The sequence below is a fragment of the Diabrotica virgifera genome, chromosome 10 (assembly GCF_917563875.1).
Source record: "Diabrotica virgifera virgifera chromosome 10, PGI_DIABVI_V3a".
Classification (NCBI taxonomy): domain Eukaryota; kingdom Metazoa; phylum Arthropoda; class Insecta; order Coleoptera; family Chrysomelidae; genus Diabrotica; species Diabrotica virgifera.
Window position 1 is genome coordinate 152,770,340 of NC_065452.1, and position 23,470 is coordinate 152,793,809.

The 23,470-nt window shown below is 33.6% G+C and overlaps 1 protein-coding gene across 1 annotated transcript in view; it reads left to right on the plus strand.

Annotated features, from left to right (window-relative positions):
- Window positions 1-22,957, plus strand: part of LOC114335680 (FHIP family protein GK23746) — a 45,406-nt gene extending 22,449 nt beyond the window's left edge. The window contains exons 4-8 of the mRNA XM_028285959.2: window positions 2,868-3,130; window positions 6,901-7,170; window positions 8,992-9,402; window positions 9,683-10,017; window positions 15,034-22,957. Of these exons, the coding sequence (XP_028141760.1) occupies window positions 2,868-3,130; window positions 6,901-7,170; window positions 8,992-9,402; window positions 9,683-10,017; window positions 15,034-15,465 (1,711 nt within the window). The 3' untranslated portion in view covers window positions 15,466-22,957. The remainder of the gene's footprint in view (window positions 1-2,867; window positions 3,131-6,900; window positions 7,171-8,991; window positions 9,403-9,682; window positions 10,018-15,033) is intronic.
- Window positions 22,958-23,470: the final 513 nt, after the last annotated feature.

Sequence of the window (23,470 nt, forward strand, 5' to 3'; positions counted from 1 at the left end):
TTTAGCCTTCAGTTTCTGACTTAGTTTCGGTTTCTGGTTCTTTAACTTTTTGAACTGGAATAGAGCTGTCGTTACATGTTTTTTCATCTTCTTCAGTTACGAAAGCTACTTCACTAGCTATGGATTTCCGTGTGAAACTTAGTTGAAATAAGTTTTGGTTCTGTTTTAGATCTTGCGTAAGGATTTTTTTCTTGCATCTTTCTGCTCCACTCTCGAATTTTTTTTCTTATTTCCATCTGTAGTCCTTCTATCAAAGAGCATTCATTAGCGATTTATCATCACAACATAGACTTTCTATGTGAACAAAAGTATGTGAATTGTAATGTAGTTTTATACGTCCACCATCACTTTTATGGTATTGCGCGATATTTGAGTTTTTTATCATTTATAGTTGTTATTTAATTCTAATTACGATTCTCCGAGGCCCTCTTTGGGTCGTGGCCCCTAGGCAACTGCCTACTTTGCCTAATGGTTAATCCGGCACTGCATCTGGAGATAACAGGAAGAGAAATACAGAGGAAGAGAAGGAAATGGAAACCAGAAATAAGAAAACAGCAAGGACCCCAACCAAAAGCCATAGCCAAGAGAGCAAGCCAGATAAAACGATAGTTATGGTACAGGTACCAATGAGGGAAATACAATTAACGACAGAGGCCATGTAGATAAAGGCAGAACAAAGAGAATGCAGGAAAAACAGAGAAATAAGAAAGTTTTATTTAAATTGATTTTGCGGGCGTAACTGATATTCAAGATCGCCGGTCGTTTCAAGCATTGTTTCTGAGAGAACGGTTCATTCTACACAAAAAGTGCTTCTTCTTCTCATGCCAATCAGTGTTATCCGAGGTTGGTAATCACCATTGCGAAGGCTTCTCGATCTTCTGCAACGTGGAATAATTGTCCTGCATTTGATATTTGAGTCCATTCATGAATGTTTTTTAACCAAGAAACTTGTTTTCTCCCTACACTTCTATGGCACTCTATTTTGTCTTTAAGGATCAGTTGTAGTATTCTATATCGATTTATCTTCACTATACAGGGTGTTTCATTGGGAAAGTAACATACGTTAACTGTAGAAAGAGGACACTTAGGTGGTCTCAAAAATACTATACTTAATGGGTCTTACTTTATTAATAACAAAGATACTGGGTGTTTTATTTATTTTGCCATTTTCTTATTTGGTTCATAACTTTTTAACCACACTGTATATTCGTTTTATATTTAACACGCAAATATTCTTTAAGATATCCAATCAATTAATTTATTTGCAATTATAAAAATCCAGGTCCGGATTAAAAAATATTGTAAAAATGTTCCGACCCAAAAAAACACCCTGTACATTAATTTTTTTAAAAAATAGATTTTGCATTTGAAACGACGATAAAAAAACTAAATTTGGGGGAATACTTTGAATTTTCGGCAAAATCATTTTTCTGGTAAAATTTTGAATTTGAATTCTGAAATTAGGGTATATGCGAGAGCTCTAAGTAGAAAAAAATTAAAATGCGATTTAATTTTAATCATTAACCATTATTTTATCTAAATTGGTAAAATTAACATTTCAGTGTTTTTCTATTACTTGAGACAAATAGTTTATAGCGAATATTCATCTTTAAAGAATGAATAAATAATAAACTCAATAAAAAATAAATCACTTTAATCAACAAAAAGTATCTAAAAATTAAAACAAAACAGCGAAAATTTGCCAAATAATAACTATTCAAAACTAAAGTACTTATTCAAAATTACCATCATCAAAAATTATTTTTATGTGTCAAAAAATGTTACCAATTATATTTTACCAATTTAGAATAAATTGATAAATAATAGTATTAACTAAAATTATGTCATATTTAATTTTTTTTTACTTCGAGCTTCGCAATTCAATGTAATATCAGAATTCAAATTCAAAATTTTACCAGAAAAATCATTTTGCCGAAAATTCAAAGTATTCCACTACATTTATTCTTTCATGTTCTTTTCAAATGCAAAATCCATTTTAAAAAAGTTTAATATACAGGGTGTTTTTTTGGGTCGGAACATTTTTCCAATATTTTTTAATCCGTCCCTGGATTTTTTATAATTGTAAATAAAGAAATTAATTGATTGGACACCTTAAAGAATATTCGCGTGTTAAATATAAAATAAATATACAGTGTTGTTAATAAGTTGTACGTCGTATTTCAATTTTTTCTACTTCAAGCTCTCGCAATTCACATAATTTCGGAATTCAAATTCAAAATTTTACCAGAAAAATCATTTTGCCAAAAATTCAAAGTATACCACTAAATTTAGTTTTTCATCACGTTTTTAAATGCAAAATCCATTTTAAAAAAATTTAATGTACATGGTGTTGATTTTGGATCGGAATTTTTTCCAATATTTTTAATCCGGACCTGGATTTTTTACAATTGTAAATAAACTAAATGATTGTACACCTTAAAGAATATTTTCGTGCCAAATATAAAATAAATATACAGTGTGGTTAGAAAGTTATGAACCAAATAAGAAAATGGCAAAATAGATAAAACATCCAGTATCTTTGTTATTAATGATGTAAAACCTATTAAGTAGGTATTTTTGAGACCGCCTAATTGTCCTCTTTCTACAGTTAACGTATGTTACTTTCTCAATGAAACACCCTGTACATCTCAGATAAGACATTTACCGGTGTTTAACAGCCTTAAACAGTTATCTATCTTTGTTGAGCCTTCTTAGTACTTCATTCGTTCTTGCAAAAACGAACGTTTTTGTATAATGTGATGAATGATGAATATTCCGCAGTATTGGATATGACCCTTCTGATCACAAAATTGTATTGTTTCATATGCATGGTACAGTAGATTTGATCTTAATCTTTTTTGTTGCAGCTTCATAATATTTTCTTTATTAATACCATTTGTACATAGAGAAAACTCAACAGGAATGAAAGCACGCGATGCCCTTTTGCTTTGTATGTCACTGTCAAAAAAGAATAAGAAAGTAGTTACGTATATTGCAGAAAATTCTAATTTTTCACTTTTACTGGCGTCTGGTTTGAGTGGACTGTATTCTGTGTTACCAAATATTTTAGATGATATTTTAGTACCTGACTGGCATAGATTTACCCCTGACGATGTTAACGAAATAAAAGGTGAGTTATCAATTATTGGTAGTCCAATAAATACACAAATCGGAAAAATACAGGGATATTTTTAGAAAGAGACGTAATTTCTTTTTTAATTGTCTTTAATAAATAATAATATTTATAATCGATTTTTAGTGATTAGTAGTATTTAATATACAACAAAATTTGTTGAAATGTCAAAAATATCGAGAAGTACAATAAAAAAAAAATTAGGTCATTAGTATGGCTTCCACCCTGGTTTATTACGGCTCTACATCTGTCGTTCATAGTAAAAAATGAGATTTTCGATATACTATTGAGGTCCTGTGCCCATTCTTCTATCAGACGCTCTCGGAAACGAAACGGTGTGTATATGTTACCCATATGTGGAGTAATTCTTCGTTGAAGCATGTCCCATACATCTCTCTTTCTCTCTCTCTTTCTCTCTCTCTCTTTTGTCGTTTCCCCATTACTGAGGATCGTGATTTCTTCCAATATTCCTAACAATGTTTCTCCATTGGTCTCTATCTTCAACTGCTCTAAGAGCTTCACAGAATGAGTTTCCAAATGAATTCTTTATTTGGTCGGACCATCTAGTTGGTGATCGTCCTCTTGATCTTCTCCCCGGAACGTTTCTAGAAACAATTAATTTCTCCAAACTGTCGTCACCTCTGCGAACCACGTGACCAAAGAATTATCTAACAATAAAAGTATTATCTAACAATAAAACATTGAAAACGTTTGTTTTCTATACTTCCACAAAATTTATTACAACTATGTGACTACAGCTGTTTCGGCAGAGTGCCTTTCTCAAGTGATATAGTTTACAATGTGTTTGCCTTTTTAAGTCTTTAACTGAAGAGGTTGAGGAGTGGGGAGCTGTTTGTCTCGAGTTGGTCATTCAGAATTATATCTGTATTTTTCAGTTTATTAATTTCCATAGATTCTAAAAAAGATAGCTTAAGGCCTTTATTTTGAATATGTAGAATTTGAAACTCTTCATTGAAAGAATGATTATGATCTAGAAGGTGAAGTGCGTATGTAGAAGTGTCTGTTTTTCTGTTGTTGAAAGCCCTTTTGTGTTCTGCTATCCGTTTGTCAAAAGTTCTGCCAGTTGACCGATGTACGTTTTCGGACAGTCACCACAAGTTAATCTGTACACACCACTCTGTAGTTGCTTTCTCTTTCTGCTTTTATTGTTCTTAATATATTTGCGTAAGTTGTTGTTAGTACTGACAGCTGGTGTTATTCCTTTCTTTTTTATGTATCTGGTTATTTTTGTTGTTATCTTGCCAGTATATGTGAGAGAGCAGAAGGTACTGAGTTATTTCTGTGGTGGTGGATACACTAATTTCAGGGCTTTCTTATGGAGTTTTTGTTTACTGCTATTTGTTTAATGATGTTTAGTTCTATCTCGAAGTTATTTTTTGTCATGGGAATTTCTGTCAGTCTATGTATCATGCTATGGTAGGCTGCTAATTTGTGTTGTGTAGGATGGGATGATGAATTGTGTATAGTTGTGTCAGTATGGGTAGGTTTATGATATACGGAGAACTCATGTTTGTTGTGTAGTCTGGTAATCGTTACATCTAGAAAGTTTATGGAGTTATTCTGTTCTGTTTCTATTGTAAACTCAATATTACTATGAAGTGAATTAACCAATTGACCATATTGACCAATTTCTATTATACATTGACACTTCTACATACGCACTTCACCTTCTAGCTAGATCATAATCACTCTTTTAATGAACAGTTTCAAATTCTGCATATTCAAAATAAAGGCCTTAAGCTATCTTTATTAGAATAAATGGAAATTAATAAATTGAAAAATACAGATATAATTCTGAATGACCATCTCGAGACAAACAGCTCCCCACTCCTCAACCTCTTCAGTTAAAGACTTTAAATAGGCAAACCATTGTAAACTAAATCACTTGAGAAAGGCACTCTGCCGAAACAGCTGTAGTCACATAGTTGTAATAAATTTTGTGGAAGTATAGAAAACAAACGTTTTCAGTGTTTTATTGGTAGATAAAATGAAATTCCATCAAGTAACGGTCGAATTCATCAATTAATTGCAGTATTCGTTGCAGACTTTGTGGACAGCCTTTTTTTAATCTTGAGTTGGTTTAGAATGGCCGATTTTGCCAAAACTATTGACAACATTGTAATAAAATTTGGCAGGTTTTAAGAGGTAGTTATTGTGCATTTTTTGACATACAATTAAGAATTTTATATTCATCTTTGGCGCGCATACGGGTAATGGCCTGGATTTTTAAAGAAAGAAAGATAGTACACCACTGACATATTTCAAATTAACAATCATTTTTGAATTCTTCGTTGCATTTGTGAAAAAAATCTATCTTCACTTTTTTTCATACCCCGCGCCGTTTTCATGCAAAGAATAAAATATCTTAATATTTCCAAAGTATTGGAATTAAGTTTTTATATGGATGTACGAGTTACGAGTATAATAAGTGCGTTCGCGGGTGCCTGTCGGCGACTAGTCGGCGACAAATTAGCAGAAAAACGCATGCGCACTTTAAAATGATATAAATAATATCGTTAATAGATAAATATACAAGGTATATTTACCTATTATAATGTAATAATTAGTTATTAATATTAATTAAAAGTAAATATACCTTATTTATTTATCTATTAACGATATTATTTATATTAAATGAGGTTAGAAATTGTCGGCGACAATTTGTCAACTGTACCCGCGAACGCACCTAATGTAGATGTATAGAAACTTAACATAGTAGTTCGAATACTTTGTAAGGGTTGGTGTTTTATTTCTTGCATAAAAATAGCGCGTCGTATGAAAAAATGGGAATATAGATTTTTTGTCACAAATGGAACGAGGAATTCAAAAATGATTGTTAATTTGAAATATGTCATTGGCGTACTATCTTTTTTTCTTTAAAAAGTTCAGACCATTACCCGTATGCGCGCCAATGATGAATATAAAATTCTTAATTGTATGCCAAAAAATGCACAATAACTACCTCTTAAAACCTGCCAAATTTTAATACAATGTTGCCAGTAGTTTCGGCAAAATCGTAAAAAATGTGTAAAATTTTTGTTTTCTTCAACGCCCTGTATCTTGAAAATGGATGACATTACAAAAAATTTTTATTAAGCAAACCCCAATTGTTTTTCAGTTTTTTTATCTATCCTAGTGACGGTGTTACCTTTTTTAAACGCCATGTATAAAATTGTATCAAAAAGCGAAAAAAAAAACAAAAAAATGCGGTTTTTTTATTTTTAAAAGTACGTTTCACCAATTTTAAAAATCTGAAAAAATTCAGGGTGAAACATTATGCAAAAATACACGTTATATATTTTTTTCGTGAAAACGAATGTCCTTTCGAGTTATTTTTTTATACTCATTTAAAATTTTAAAATCGTCTTAAAATTTAAATTTCCCGCCAAAAATTAAAAAAAAAATTCGGAGAGAACTTTTTGAAACTTACAACTTTTTCATTTAAAGTTTTTCGCTAGCTCTCGATGCGGCTGAGATAAAAGATAAAAACATAAAATGTCTAATTAGGCTCTAGGTGGTTCACGTGACCACCTAGGGGGCTAAAAATTTCAGAAAGTGAGTTTCTCTATATGTGCTAAACGGTGACCTATATGGAATTCGAATCGAGTTGGGGGCATTTTTCATCATCTTACCAGGCTAGGCCCTTTGTCATATTGATGAATAAAAATATCCCTAGACTTTTCCGATATATGTATACTAATATTTCTGGTTAATTTCTTCTTTTGTAAAATACAATACTTTTGCAGGACTTTTAACATTTGTGACATCTTTGGAATTCAGCAATGCCGTAGCACAAGTAGCCCATCCATTATTAAGGAAACAACTTCAGGAGTTCTTGTATAGAGGATTTTTGATACCAGTATTAGGGCCAGCATTGTTACAAAATAACGTTTGTGAGCAAGTAGCCGCTACAGCTTATTTAGAATTGATTTTGCGAACCATTACAGATACCGGATTACTCCATTCATTTCTTCAGTTTTTATTAAATGTTGATTTTGATGGTCATAAATTATTAGGTAAGAGTTTTTTATTTTACAGTGTAGACATATTTATGAAAATAATAACGGGGCGACTGCCATCAAAGCTAGATTTATATCAGCCCATAGAATGTTTATAGATGAAGCAACGAAGCACTAAAAAGCCCAAAACCTAGGAATTTTGTGCAGTAAGATGAATCGTCATGCAACTTTTTGCATTCGATTCGAGAGAGTGTCAGGCAATTTTGTGAACTAAATTGATCTCCGGCAAAAATTTTTGTGCATAAGTAAATGCATTTTCAAAGTGCATCTCGAAGAGATGGAAAATGAAAAATTTAGAACTCAGAAAATATTGACGGAAATGAGTTCAATTTTTATACTTAGGGGTTTTGGAGGTCACTGAACACGAATTTTGTGACGAAGATGGTCTCCGAGGTTCCTGCTGCCCAGGGTGGAACTCGTCGTCTGGGACGATAGAATAATTCGCGAAATGAAGATTGGATCGAAAAACTGGAAAATACGTGTTCAATATTTTTCAAAAATCTATCTAATGACACTAAACACAACCCCCCACTCCATTCCTTGAAGTGGGGGTGTTAACTTTAAAATCTTAAATGGACATTTGTTATTGCAGTTTGGATTGTTTACGTAAAAATAAGCAACTTTTAACAACAATCTCATATTTTTTCATTTGCGTTTTTAAAGTTTTAGAGTTTGTTTGAGGTAAATCTTAAATAATGTCGGTGAGAGACCTTGTATAAGAACCTTGCTGGTTTGGAATCCCATGGATAGGGGAACATCCATAAACTACGTCGTAAAAATTTCGGACTTTTTAATACCCTCCTCCCTTCCGTCGTAAAGCGTCGTTTACAGTTGACCACCCCCCTCCCTCATACCGACGTCGCAATTGCAACTCATGACCCCCCCTTTTTAGTATTTTTTTTAATTCCATGATATTTCTGGATTTTTATTTAAACTCAGCTCATTAATATCCGCGTACTTTTTTCTCTCAATTCACTGTACAATTAATTAGCTTTATTAGGACAAAAGACAATACTTTTATCGGAGTTCCGATATGTTTTCTTAACTGCATCATATAAATCTTGATACTTATTTTGTTTTGATTTCAATACCATTTCTTTTATTAAGTATAAATACAACGTACTAACTAAATAAAATAGAATATTTTATTTCTATTCATTCTTGTAGAATTGTTTCATACAGAGTATTCAGTAAATAAATGAACAGTTTAATATTTATTGCTTCCATCCAGACGTTGTTCTGTATAGAAGCGTTTGTTTAAATACATAGAACAATGTTTTATTGTTTGTTATTCTGTACAAAACAGCTAGCAATATTATTAAGGCTGTGAGTGATAAAAACGAAATGAAAAGTATGCGATAAAAGTAATATACCTACTAATTCTTTTTAATTCGAAAATAGGGTAATTTTTTATATTCGTGAACATCAAACGACGTCGGATGTGCACTCATGGCCCCCTCCCCCCTGTCGTTTACCGTCGTAATAAGTAAAGACCCCCTCCCCTTTTCAACGACGTAGTTTATGGATGTTCCCTAGGCTGTTTCTAATGTTTACCCTTGCCTTAGAATTAGCATACACTTCTTTCGTTGCTCCTATTAAAGTCATGTTTATATTTTTTTCTCCAATACTTTCTATAGTTTATTTTGCGGGGTATTGTCACATGCCTTTCTCACCTCTTCATACTATATATACATCAATGTACTAATGGCAACTTTGGATGACTGTCATATGCCTTTTTTTAAGTCCCCATCCATACTATATATACATCAATTTACTAATGTCAACTTTATTTTTAATAATCTATAATTTTTTTTTCAGATATATTAATACAACGACTGAAATCTGAAAATAGTCAGTTATGCCTAGTCTCTCTAGCCATGTTTGAATCAATGGTCGATTTAAACTGCGAAGATCTAATGTTGGAATTAGTTTTTAAACATTTAAAACCTTGCTTGCATCTGATGCTGTCCCAAAGAAAGATGCTGTTACCCTTAGACCCCTATTGTCAGAGTTTTGAAAAACTTCTGACTCTAGCTCCGAGAAGTTGCCAGTTTGTAGAATTTTCCAAAGATGTTTATGATAATAACCACTGGTATGCAGTAAAAAACAAACAAAGTCTGTATGGTAAATATTTTCCATATTTATGTGATGCTAGGAATAGGATAACGCATTGCCAGATGTCATGTATAGTGTGGAACAATCTTTATACAGGCGAAGATGAAAATTATGGTAAGTTCAAAGTATTTATTTTAATGTATACTTTGTAGCATGTACAGAGTGGAACAAAAGCCTGGAAACGTCTAATTATCTCTTAAATTGAAAATATGTAGAAAAAAAGCTAGTGTTAATTGTTGATGTAGATAAGTGTCATGGTTTTTACAAGGGGGGGGGGGAACAATTTTATTATATTATTTTTTATTTAATTTTTGTTATATCCCTAACTTATGTCTCACAGTTTAGTTCAATATTGATTTATTTATAATTAATGTGTATTTATTAATATTTCCAGATAATTCGCTTGGTTCGTCAGTAGACCGAAGTTTAAGTTTCATATCCGACGAATATAAAAACGAAGAATACTGGAAAAGACCAATAAATAATAACAAAAGAGAGATAACAGAAACTCCGACAATTACAGATATTGACCAGTCAGGGGCATCTGCAGGACCATTTCTTACCATCCTCATGGACAAATTAAAAAACTTTGTATCGAACTCGTTTTACATTAATCTTCATTTGACTGGTTTAATATCTAGACTTGCCGCTTACCCTCAGCCACTACTTAGAGCATATTTATTAGACTGTAGTTTAGTTCTACAACCCAACGTGCCATCTGTGTTTGAAGTAAGTACATATCTTTCAATAATAAAAAAAATATGTCAGCGCCCTCTGTATATCTCCAAAAAGATATACATCCTCTGAGGATCTCCAGTGAGAGTGAAACGTACTTAGATTTTATATTTAGAAATGTTCTTTTGTCAAAACTCTCTAGCTAAAACTCCTTTCTTTATTCTGCTTACACGGAATCTAGGTCAGATGTCCTAACAACCCTTCCTATCTCTTTGGGCTGCCACATTTTCTTGGCTATGGGTCTCCCGATGAATGATAGACTTATTTGTACTTACAAATACTACTAAACTCAAATACTACAAACTTCTCTCAATCAGAATTACTCGTCCAGAGCTGATACCACTTTTTAACCTCTTACTCACAAATTACTTTTTACAGAGTTAAAAAAAACTGCCGGCACTACTTCAAACTTCTCAGGATTCGATGTTCTTCTCTCACAGGCAGGCGCGGATTTAGAAATTCATAATAGGGGGGCCAGACTTACCTCAAATGTCAAATATTATATTTTCCAGATTTAGCCATACGACTCACACTTACTCTAAGGATAAAATTATAATCCCAGATATCAATTACAATCCCAGGGTATCAAAAGGATTGATAGACAATTCACGACTATTAATCTCACTGGTCGTTCTTTACCACAAAGATTAACCTTTCTACCATCAATGGGTAGGTATGCATGGATTATCTAGTAAAATACAAATTTTTATATCTTTATTGTATCGCAAATTTGAAACGTGACTTTTCATGAGATAAGGTTTATACCCAGTGTAATGTATTTGCATTTTAAAATATTATTTTTGTTATTCTTTGAATTGAGAAAAATATTTCCGTTGTTTATGGTTCCACCGGTACCCAAACAAATGCGCCTGCATATTATTTGTCAGGGTGTTTTATTAGATTTTATGGCTTCTTTCAATTCTATGGAAGCGGTTGTCGTGTAATTTAGTGTTGTACTGATGGCTTAAAGTTTATAATTAACAGAAAAAAATAATAAATACTAAAAAAATACTTATAGACTAAATACAATTGGGCGGTCCATGGACTCGTTGACCCCCCTGTATCCGCGCCTGCTCACAGGTCACCAACAGATAACGATCTTCTCAGCTTCCAAAAATCCATCAAACCCAAAATTCTCCTTCCACCCTATTTTTTTTCAACTAAACGTTCAAAAGAAACCCAAAATCACGAGTTCTCAGGAAATGCCTTTTAACTTTCTAATTTTTGTTTTCGATACACAAATCTAACAATGGCCCTGCATAAATTAATTTCCCTGAGTTTTGAAAACCGATATGACACAATAGAGATTGTTAATCGCTTATAATATTTTGTTGATTCAAACGGTGGAGAATAGGTCAACGGTTTTTCCCGTGATATTTGCTGCGAAGCAATTTTTTTATATCGATGTCTTAAAACTACACTCAGATGCAAAAAAATCGATCCACTAAAAATTTGGTCATTTTCGAATTTCCTAAACCTGTTGTTGGATTCAAGTGATTTTTTACCACGTTATAGCCTTATTCATTGACAATATCGCAAACTGTGCCTTTTTCTCAAAGTTCGCATCACCCTTGGACTATTCTAGCATTTATAAAATACTGAAATTAAAACGTAACTATAGCCCCAGGTTTTCTTAACATTTTGTCTTTCGATTCATTCGCTTGTATTGGATAATGAAAAAGTTAGGTACTTTAACAACTGGCCATGCTCGTCATCAGTACAGGGTGTTTCTAAATAAGTGTGACAAACTTTAGGGGGTAATTTTACATGAGAAAATAATCACAATTTGCTTTATAATCATAATGTCCGCAAACGCTTCAATTCCGAGATACGGGATGTTCAATATTTTTTTACAAACTGACGATTTATTTATTGCTTTAAAACCAGTTGAGATATGCAAATCAAATTTGGTGGGTTTTAAGACGTAGTTATTGCACATTTTTTGACATACAATTAAGAATTTTATATTCACCATTGACGCGCAAACGGGTATTATGACCCATAATATTACCCGTACGCACGCCAATGGTGAATATAAAATTCTTAATTTTATGTCAAAAAATGCGCAATAACTACATCTTAAAACCCACCAAATTTGATTTGCATATCTCGACTGGTTTTAAAGCAATAAATAAATTGTCAGTTTGTAAAAAAATATTGAACATCCCTTTTCTCGGAAACGAAGGGTTTGCGGACATATGATTATTAAGCAAACTCATTATTTTCATGTGTAAAATTACTCCTTAAAGTTTGCCGCACTTATTTCAAAAAAACCCTGTACTGATGACGAACATGGCTAGTTGTTAAAGTACGTAACTTTTTTATTATCCAACATAAGCGAATGAATCGAAAGACAAAATGTTAAGAAAACCTGAGGCTATAGTTAGGTTTTAATTTCAGTATTTTATAAGTGCTAGAATAGTCCACAAGGTGATGCGAACTTTGAGAAAAAAGAACACAGTTTGATTCGTACACTCAGTATACAATGACTAGAGAGCGGAATATATGCAACACAACATTACCAAAATATGCGCATATATATGCATTACTTTTACTACAAATATGCAGGTATTTTTTCTAAATTTCTCTAAATATGCAAATGCATATTTTTTTTTTTTTTGTTTTTTTTTTCCTGGAAGCCGTCTGTTGTGAACCGGTTGTACTGCAGCCACTTGGCTTATTGTACATCTTCCATTCGTTTATGAAACCCATTCCAGAATTCTGGAACCCTGTACCAGTTTGTACAGGTCTAGTGGGTGGGTGCCATATAAATTTGGAGTCATTTCGATGTCTCCGAAAAGTGTTTGCCGCCTCCGATCCAATGCCTCACAGTCATGCAAAATATGGTTGACTGTTTCAGGTTCCCTGTTACAGAGTCTGCAGCTCAAGTCTCCATGAAACAGCCCTATTGTATGCAGGTGACCCTTAACTGGCGCATGTCCAGTGAGGAAACCTGTTATGACTCTGAGCTGATTCCTGCTTGTTTTCAGCAGTAACTCAGCTCTACTAGCACATGTCCGTCCGATATACATCTTGCCATGTGTGTGACCGGGTACACTCTCCCAGTGTGAGTTGTGTTGGCTTCGAATCCAGGCTTTTTTTCGTTCACGGACGGTGCTTTTTGGCACTCCCACGGCCGGCTCTGGACCCAGGTATTTTGTAGCTGATGCTCTCTTGGCAAGTGCATCAGCTCTTTCATTGCCGTATATGCCCCGATGACCTGGAACCCATACCAGTATAACACTGTTATGTTGTGCCAGTCTATCAAGTTCTTGTCGACATTCCCACACCAGCCTAGAGTTCACCTTAGGGCTTATAAGAGCCCCAATGGCTGCTTGGCTATCTGTGCATATGTTAACCCGCTGCAGTTCGAATGCCCTCAGGTTGTTTTCTCTTGCACACTGCAAGATTGCAAAAATCTCTGCCTGAAATACGGAGGTACATTCTCCCAGTGGAATAGAAATGTTGAAATTTCCACCACTACAGAATATTCCTGCGCCCGAACCGTCTGCAGTTTTAGACCCGTCCGTATACCAGGTGCAACCCCGCAGTCTGGGTCGAGAGTTTCCTCTGTCCCATTCGTCTCGTGGGCAAATGTCCAGTTGAAAAGGTACTTCAGGCATATATCTTGATGTCATATGGTCAGAAATCATCATCCATTCGGCATCATTAGTTTCATTCGTTATTTGCAAATGCATATTAAAAATACTCAAAAATAAAACAATATATTTATTAAGTCGTAAGATCTTCAGAAAAGTTGCCTTCAAAAATACGTACAACTTTCCTCAAACAATCGAAGCCCTCATTTTTTTCTAAAACATTTTTTAATTTATTTCTAATTGTAATCCCTGTATTTCCGGGAATTTTTTGACAATGAGCAGAAAAAGTGTTAACAAGATTAACCGAATCACTTAATTGTAAATTCCTTTGTTCTAATGACTTTATTAGATCTGATAAAAAACTAAAATTAACTTTTATGAACGTAAGTTCTTTAGCAATTTGTACGTTACTTAAAGAACAAAGTACGTTACTTAAGCTGAAGAACAAAAGCGGAATTATCTACAATTTGATGGATTTTTGTATTTTGATGCTTCTCTCTATGTCCGTCTTTATAGAAGTAAAAGCGAATTTGTCGAATAAAAACACTCTTTCCAGAAAAATTTCTTTTGTGAGACATGATGCTTTTGTTTGTCAGTTCCTCATTTAAAAAATGAAATGTGAAAATGAATGTAACTTACGATTTTGGAACAGGCCTTGCAAAATACTTTGTCTCCACTTAGCTTTAACTCGGGAAAACACTTTATCCAAGCACTTTTTTGAATGGTAGACATATTTAAATTTAATATATACCAATCACTTCAAAAACACTAAATACGATACAACGTTTACTTTAAACAAATGTTGGCCGGAAACGGACAAAATAATTATTAGACCCTTAAAAGCAGGTAGGCTAAAAGCTACGACTTGCTACGCTAATAAAATAATATTTTTCTGGGAACACCCATAATTGTTAAATTCAGGTAGTAATGGGAAAGTCCAGATGAGCGATAGATAGATAAATAACGAGCTCGTTCATATTGAAGTTATAAAATTCCAACTAAGAGAGGAAAATTTTAAACTTTTATATAATTTATTTTTAAAATATGCAAAATAAATCGTGTTTAGCTTAAATATGCAATGTTGTGTTTGTTGTCTGAAAATATGCAATATATGCATCTATATGCACTTTGCATATATTCCGCTCTCTAACAATGACAGTTTGACTGTCTAGCAACAATATTATTACAGCGATATTGTCAGTGAATAAGGCTATAACGTGGTAAAAAAATCACTTAAATCGAACAATAGGGTTAGGAATTTCGAAACTTCAAAAATGGCCAAATTTTTAGTGGATCAATTTTTTTGCATCGCAGTGTATTATTGTTTTAAATTTTACCCATCGAAGAATTTGGAGCTGGATATAAACTTCATCTTAATAACTCATATTTAATAAGTATGTCTTCATTTCAGATTATTGGAATACTGAAACAACAAGTAGATGACTATCTTTGTCAACAACCCAATTGTGTACAGTTAATCAAATTTGCGAGAAACGTCCTTATAGACCGTGAAATAATGTTAGTGAATCAAAGAAAGCACAATATAGAACAACAAAATTTTCAAAATTTAGAAATAGAACCTTTTCAAAGAAATAGCCCAAAAAGAAGGAGTCTCGGTATTTCACCTATTAGCAGTTTTTTTGGAAGACGTCCAAGTCAAGTTGACGGAAATAGTCAAGTAATTTTAACTCCAGAAGAAGTTCAGTTTAATAAAGTGTATCAAAAATTTAACAAAGACCAACATGTAGCACTGTGTGCAGTACTGCTTGATGAATGGGTGAAGGAATTGTCTGCTCTTGCTCAAGAACACACTGTGGCACATTTTGCAAATCTTTTGAAGTAACTGTAATTACCTTTATTTAGAATTTCTTAGAATTCCGTCAATAAGTGTATCTATCATATCCATATAACAGTAAACATTTTAAAAATTACACAGCCCAACAAAAACATTTTAGTTGAAAACTTTTTTTAAACTTTAATAGCTGATTTTTATCGATTTTTATGTTATATGCTGAAAACAGACCTGGTGTTTTTTTGTGTTATCCATAGTTTTTGAGCAACCTGTATTTTGTTAAATCACAATCATGGTTTTTATTTAAAGTAGGTACATTATTATCATTGGTTCTACAACCCATGGTGGGTCTTGTCCTGTCCTAGAATCAGCTTCCATTCCTTTATGGTGGTTGGGGTAGATACCTCCTATGATGGGGTTGATTAAGTTGAACACTAATTACCAGACATATATTTATTTGCCAACACTAGATATACCAGTAACGAGTTGGTGGACGAAACTCTATATTCTAACTACATTGATGGTTAAATAATGAATGATCTCCCGTTTACTTTCTCTGCATCTATAAATAAATCGTAATTGTTTTGTTATGATTTCACACCTGACTGTGACCTTGAAATATTAATACATAATACCAAATTGCTGACTCCTTTGTTTTTCAAAGCGAGTGGTCTACATTGCAGAATCAATGTTACCTATTTATTTTACTATAAACAATAATGTTTGTGTAAGATCTTTAAAAATTAAATCGATATAGATTAATCTTATTTCTTTTGATGCTAATATAAATCCTGTACACCTTCCTATCCTTCGCCTTGGTTTTCCAATTTCGTCTTCATTCTGAAATCGTGCTCTGGGCTTGTCTCTTCTTCTCACTCCATCCGATCTTTGGTTATAAATGTGTTTCGACGTCTCCATCTCATTCATTCTCTCGAAGTGGCCTAGCCACCGCAGTCTGTTTATTTTGATGGACCTAGCAATACTAGGCTTGCTATAAAAGCGGTAAAACTCAAAATTATAGCATCTACGCCATAATCCGTTTTCCTGCACGCTTTTATAAATATGAGGATTGTACGTTCAAAACAGGCAAACGTTCTTCATCACTTTTTGTCGTCATCCACCTTTCTGACGCGTAAGCTAGTACGGGCTTGATTACAGTTCAGTATATTAATATTTTTGTTCTTTTAAGTGTCTTTAATCCATAGTACGCTCTATGTGCTACATATATACTGTTGTATATTCGTGTGTATTTTCTCTCTGTTATGAGATTGATCAGATTTTAATTACTACTTATGGAAACAAAACCAAAATTAAATAAAACTTTCCAATAAAATTTATTCTCAGGGCTAATTTATTTTAATGCATTACCTTTAGTTTGTGGCTTCTAGTATTTCTCGTTTCTTACTTTATCCAGGATAAAACAGGGAAAATAAATATACTCAATATCATATAAATTCTATAAATATTATTTATTTATCCAATATACCATAAACATAAGATTTAAATGTATGCTAGAACTCAATTTTGTTGTCACTATTTCTTATCTAATAAATTAATCTTTAATTCTGCTATCTCCTTTTTTAACAAAATTTTCATTTAAATAATTCGGTAGAATATTCTTACTATTATATATAAAAAAACAAAATTTAATTTTCACCTTTTGAATAGATTACTTATTTCTTCTTTGAATTTATGAATGACTAAATTATGCTGTAGAACTGTTCAATAAAAAAAATAAACAAATATGGTATGTGATATAAAACAACTCTCTCCGTTTCACAAATAATCTGACTAACCCTTTTTTCTCTTCTTTACTTCTTCTCATGGATTGTGTAGTCCTCGATTCTCCCACACGTGCTCCTCGGATGCTGCGAACGGTCCTTCTCGCCCAAACTGCTTCACAAGCAAACAACAGCACTCGCTCGAAATCTTTCCTCAATTTTCTCTCTGCTCGATAACTTGTGCACATTGATACAAAACGGCTACTCGTTTCAGACAGAAACAGGAATCTCTCCGGACACGAGGAGATTGAACTTCTCAACTCGATCAACGATTTCGTTTCAACACGATTCTGCTTATACCACCGGTCACCAACTTCACCACTTTACACAACTTTACTACTTTTCAAAAAAACTGAACTGTTCTCTTCAGATGTTCATTACACAGTGAAACTTTCTTCCTCGTCAAACTCAGACTCAAACACTCTATTCTCCCTCCATCCGTCTCTCTCGCCAATCACAAAATATCCTCTACACACATTACATCCCATTGTTTCTGCAGTTACTGTATTACTTTCATTTATTAAGAACAAATTATTTTTGTATACAACTTTTCCGTTTTGTCAAATTCCAGGAGATACCAAAAGTACTTTTGTGTTTCTACATGCTATAAAACCCGATATTCTAAAACTCAACAATTGTGTTTACCGTCTATCCTTCTAAGAAGCATTTATAAACGTCCTATTGTTCACTTCAAAGCGAATACATGTTCTTTCTAATCCGACCGTATTAATTGTATAAGTCCGTTCATAGAATCATTAATACTGAACGTTTACTCTTTCCGCGAACCAGTGCTTATTACTAAATTATACTATTTACAATTTTTGGTCATATACAGGGCGATGAAAATCTATGATCTCGTGGTCTTTGACATAAATTAATTTTCTAAATTTTTCCCATAAAAATTATATAACAATAGGTATGTTTACTGTATTACTTTGGTTGATTTATGAGCCTAGATATTTAAATTCTCTTACTCCTTCGAAAGGATATTTATGTTCCAACAGTTAGATCTTCGGGTTTTGCTGCGTGATTATTGTTTGATACCTCATATACATGGTTGTATTAGTAATAACGTGTAGTCCCATTATTTTTGCTGCTGCTTCCAATGCTGTGAACGATTGGACCAGGTCAGCTTTTCTTCTTGCTGTGATATCAATGTCGTCTATTAGTATTTGTACACTTCTATTAATAATAGTTCCTCATGTTGTTATTCCAAATTCTTTAATACCCTTCTTTAGGACAATAGAAGGCAGGATAGGCTATGCTATATGAATAGAAATGATCTACTACTAGTTATATTATGTAGCTATGGCCCTGAAAGAAGGACCAATGATAATAAATTATACTGAAAGGGACGAACAGTAATGGGATATGTGTGTAAGAAACATATAAGTACCTAAAATGCACTGACAAAAAATTCAAATGAGAATAAATATCCTCAAATATAAATTGTACACAGACACAATACATGTGCAGATACATATACATATCATATCTGGCAATAATTATTAAAAGAAAGCTATAAATACCCTATAATTACCGTGTTTATATCTGCGACTAATAATTTTTTGATCCCATATATTTTTTCATTTATAGACTAAATTCTAAGAATTCTATTATGAGAAATGTAAGTTATTTGATATATTTTTATATATACAGGGTGTCCCCGAAAATAGTGCGTTCCTTTAAGGTATGGATATAATACACAATTTAGAACAAAAAAGTCCTATAACATTTTTTTCTAAAGTTAACTGTTTCCAAGAAAAAAATTACATTCTTCTCCATATAAGTGAATTTTTATTTTCATAAATTTGAATGACATGGCAACGTAGCCTAGAAGAACTTGCTGTGACTGTGAAAATTTAACCTAATAACCCCTTGTTTATTTTGAGGTGTGATTTTTGGGGTTGTTGACATCGTAGGTACCTACCTGCAAAATAATGGATATGGGTTTGGTTGATATTTACATTACTTTACCTATCTATGAGATGCAACTGATCTACAGACCTACTTTTTCAATCTTTAGATTTTTGAGTTGCGCGTTGTTGCCAGACTTCAATTTGCATATCAAAATGTATTTTCGTTTTTTATGTTATAAGACTTTTTTGTTCTACATTGTGCCTTCTACCTATACCTTTAAGGAGCGCACTATTTTCGGGGACACCCGTATATACTTTAAAAGACAGGATAAGAGCAACTCTGTTAAAATCTAGCTTTCGCAAAATTTATTTGCTTCTTCAGGACATGCTACAATATTTTCAAGACAAGTTTAAAATTATTTTTACAATTAATACAATTAAATTATGAAAAAAACAATGTTTTCCATCTCTTCTGATCTTTACAAACATTTATTAACTATAATGGACATTTACAGTTCGCACATGCAGAAGAGATGGAAAACAGCAACCCCTACCTTGAAATGTGATTTAAGCGAAATGCGCAAAATGTATTAAGGACTGAATGGTACTGAAAACCTATATTTATTGGAAGATTTATTACCTACCATTCACAGCAACCACCTCATATGGTGGATGCATTTTATAAAATACCTTGTGAAAATTATGATGTCATAATATATCGGGCACACATCTAGAAATTAACAGGCTGGCATAATAAAAAATACATGTGCATTAGTCAAACAAGCAATTAGTAAAAATTATTCATTTAATTTCAATGAGACCAGGGTACTGAGATTGGCCTAGACGGGATACCACCTGAGGCAATTAACCGTCTGGGCCTAGGGGAGCCGACTTCTGAGCGTGGCTTCTGCAAGAAAGGTCTTTTCTGAGGAAAAATATCAGCCTATTTGCCTCCTCTCGCGTATTTGTAAATTGAGAGAATGTTGCGTGAGAGGCTCAATGAAGCGATTGAGAGGTCTGGAGGCTTATCCCCCAGACAGTATGGAATCCAAAAAAATGTTAGGAGTATGGATTCCACAAAAATGTTAGCAGTATGGATTCCACAAAATGTTAGCAGTATGGATTCCACAAAAATGTTAGGAGTATGGATTCCACAAAAATGTTAGCAGTATCGATTTCACAAAAATGTTAGCAGTGTGGATTCCACAAAATTTTAGCAGTATGGATTCCACAAAAATGTTAGGAGTATGGATTCCACAAAAATGTTAGCAGTATGGATTTCACAAAAATGTTAGCAGTATGGATTCCACAAAATGTTAGCAGTATGGATTCCAAAAAAATGTTAGCAGTATGGATTTCACAAAAATGTTAGCAGTATGGATTCCACAAAATGTTAGCAGTATGGATTCCACAAAATGTTAGCAGTATGGATTCCACAAAATGTTAGCAGTATGGATTCCACAAAAATGTCAGTATGGATTCTACAAATTGATGGATTGTATGAAATGAATTGTGGTTGAGAGTGGAGTGATTGTGGATGTCACGGCTGGGGTAACACAGGGGTCCGACCTTGGCCCGACACTGCATGACGATTGAACCTGGCATATGACGGGATTTTGCGCCTCGAATACGGTGAGAGGATCACTCCTTTCGCATTCGCAGAACATATTTCGTTGATGGTAGTCGTACGGGGCACGGGAAGAATTTCTGGACCTTGCGAAAGATTCGATGTCTCAGCGCGGTCTGAAACTCGGTGAGAAAAAGATCGAGGCCGTGATCCTCAAGGGACCACGGAAACGCGGGAGCGTGATTTCGAGTGTGGTGAAGCTCCCTCTTTACGCGGCAGCAGTCGAGTGGGTCCGTTGAAATAGCCTCAGGAGCGAGCCACATCCATACGGATGTGGGTGGCAACCTGAATGAGAGGCAACTGTGGATGTGGCACAGTGGACAAAGTGACTCATACCGGACCTGAAGACGTGGCTCGAATATGGGCACCGGCTTTTGGACTATTTCTTGTCGCAGGTGCTCACTTGTCACGGTTGTTTCCGATCGTACATCTTCAGGTTCAATAAAGCGGCTACAGAAAACTGCCCTTACTGTGGTTTGTTCGACACTGTTGGAATGTGCAAGATGCATTGTGAATAGATTAGAACAGGAGAGATATGATTTTGAAGATGAAGGTACGTGGGCAAGGACCCATGAGTTGGTGAGACAGATGCTTCAGACGTGGCTGGTGAGCATACTGACCACCAGGGAGCATCTTCTACGGTCTAGAAGAAGAAGTTGGGCTGTAAGACTTTTGGATAGCTCCACTTGTGGAGCTTATCACAGGTTCGGGTCCCACAGGCAGAGTGGATGTGCCCTGTCTTATCAGGGCGTTAGACAGTTCGTTCCCCTCCACACAGGTTCTCCCCTACAGTTATGAGATTAATGTTGGAATACATCTATAAGGGGGATGTTCTGAAATCTGATCTGAAACTCTGATATAACTTGATTGTAGCTAAATTGTGACTTTGTTCCCAAATAAAAGAGTAAATTAAATAACTTGAAATATAAACACAGACGAGTTTGTTTCTGACATTGATTGAAATTTAAGTAATTACTTTTTCGTGTACTTTCTCAACTTGTGTACTTATGAATTAACATCACGTTATAAATTATTATTACTATTATTATTACTCGTTATACACAGTATTTTTTCATTTTAATTTTATTGTATTTACTGTAAAAATAATTTTAAGTATGTCCTGAAAAAGCAGAGGTTGCGAAAGCTAGATATTAACGAAGAGTTTCTGTTATCCTGTCCTATAAACTAAACTAGACCTCAAAGTAAAACTTTTGTTTATATATACAGGGTGTTTCATTAAGAATTGTTCATATCGTAACTGTCGCCTTAGCACAAAATACGAAGATTTAACCCAAAACACTTAAAAAATATTCTTTCTTACCGAGATACAGAGTGTTTTATTACAAATATTCCAAAAGGATTTTAACCCATTGTTTTACACCTTCCAATATTGTTTGTTCAAACTTGACAAACGGTTTACACATGTTAGGATACTCTAATTAGTGTTAAAAGATAGTTTTCTGCTGTTATCAGAGGCGTGCTGTAGGGGTATATACTTCATTTTCGCCCCTTTTCCCCCTCACAATCTACGCCACTGTCATAATAATCATTTCAGCATGTTTTTTTGATTCCTTGTTACTTTTTACATAAATATCATCCTTTTGTCTCATTGCGGTAGAGTAATTACTTTTCAAGTTATTTGCCTTTAAATATAATGGATTCCATAATACAATGTACTTTAAACTACATTCAATAAGATTATGTGTTTAAAATACATAATCTTATTGAATCCATTACATTAAAACGCAAATAACTTGCAAATGACTTACTCTATCGCATTGAGACAAAAGGATGCTATTTTCGTAAAAAGTAACAAAGAATAAAAAAATGCTGAAATGATTATTACGACAGTGGCGTAGATGTTAAGGGAGAAAAGGGGCGAAAATGAAGTATATATCCCTACAGCACGCCTCTGGTAACAGCGGAAAACTATCTTTTAAATCTAGTTAAAGTATTCTAACATGTGTAAACTGTGTGGCGTTTGAACAAAAAATATTAAAAGGTGCTTTAACAATGAGCTAAAATAATTTTAGAACATTTGTAATAAAACGCTCTGTATCTCGGTAAAGAAGAATATTTTATTTATATGTTTCTGGTTAAATCTACGTATTTTGTGCTAAGGTTTCTCCAATTACAATATGGACAATTCTTAATGAAATACCCTGTATATATACAATGTATATAATATTGTACATATGGTTATTGTATGAATAAAATTTAGTTTTGTTTGAATTTGTAATTAAACTAACTTTATTAAACGAATTTTGTTCTTTCAATTTATATTGTTTTATTGCTCCCAATATGCAGCGGTATGTTCAGTAAGCAAATTGACTACAGTACTGCCGGTTTATAACAGATTTACCTTTTCCTAAGTGGGCATATTGCACATTGAAAAGCTTCCGAAACCCGAGACAGGGCAACAAAAAAGTAGCTAAAAAAACAGGAAGTTAAATTCACGGTTCTTCTTCTTTAGGTGCCATTTCTGTATTTAGAGGTTGGCATGTTTACAATTTTTCGAAATTATGAAGAATGTAAACAAGCAATAGACAAAAGAAATAATAAAAAAAGACGAAACGTGCAGTATACTCCACGAGAAAGGCGCGAAAATTTGAAGAAGAACGCAGAAAGGTGGACAAAATATGCAGATGAAAGAAAAGGAGATACGAAAACGACCAAATTCTAAAAATTGAGGAAGATTTCAATGAAGATGACACTAGAGTGAGCATACAAATTCTTGAAAGAACTCAGAGAGAGATATAATCTATGCACTAATCTTTTTAGAAATAGTG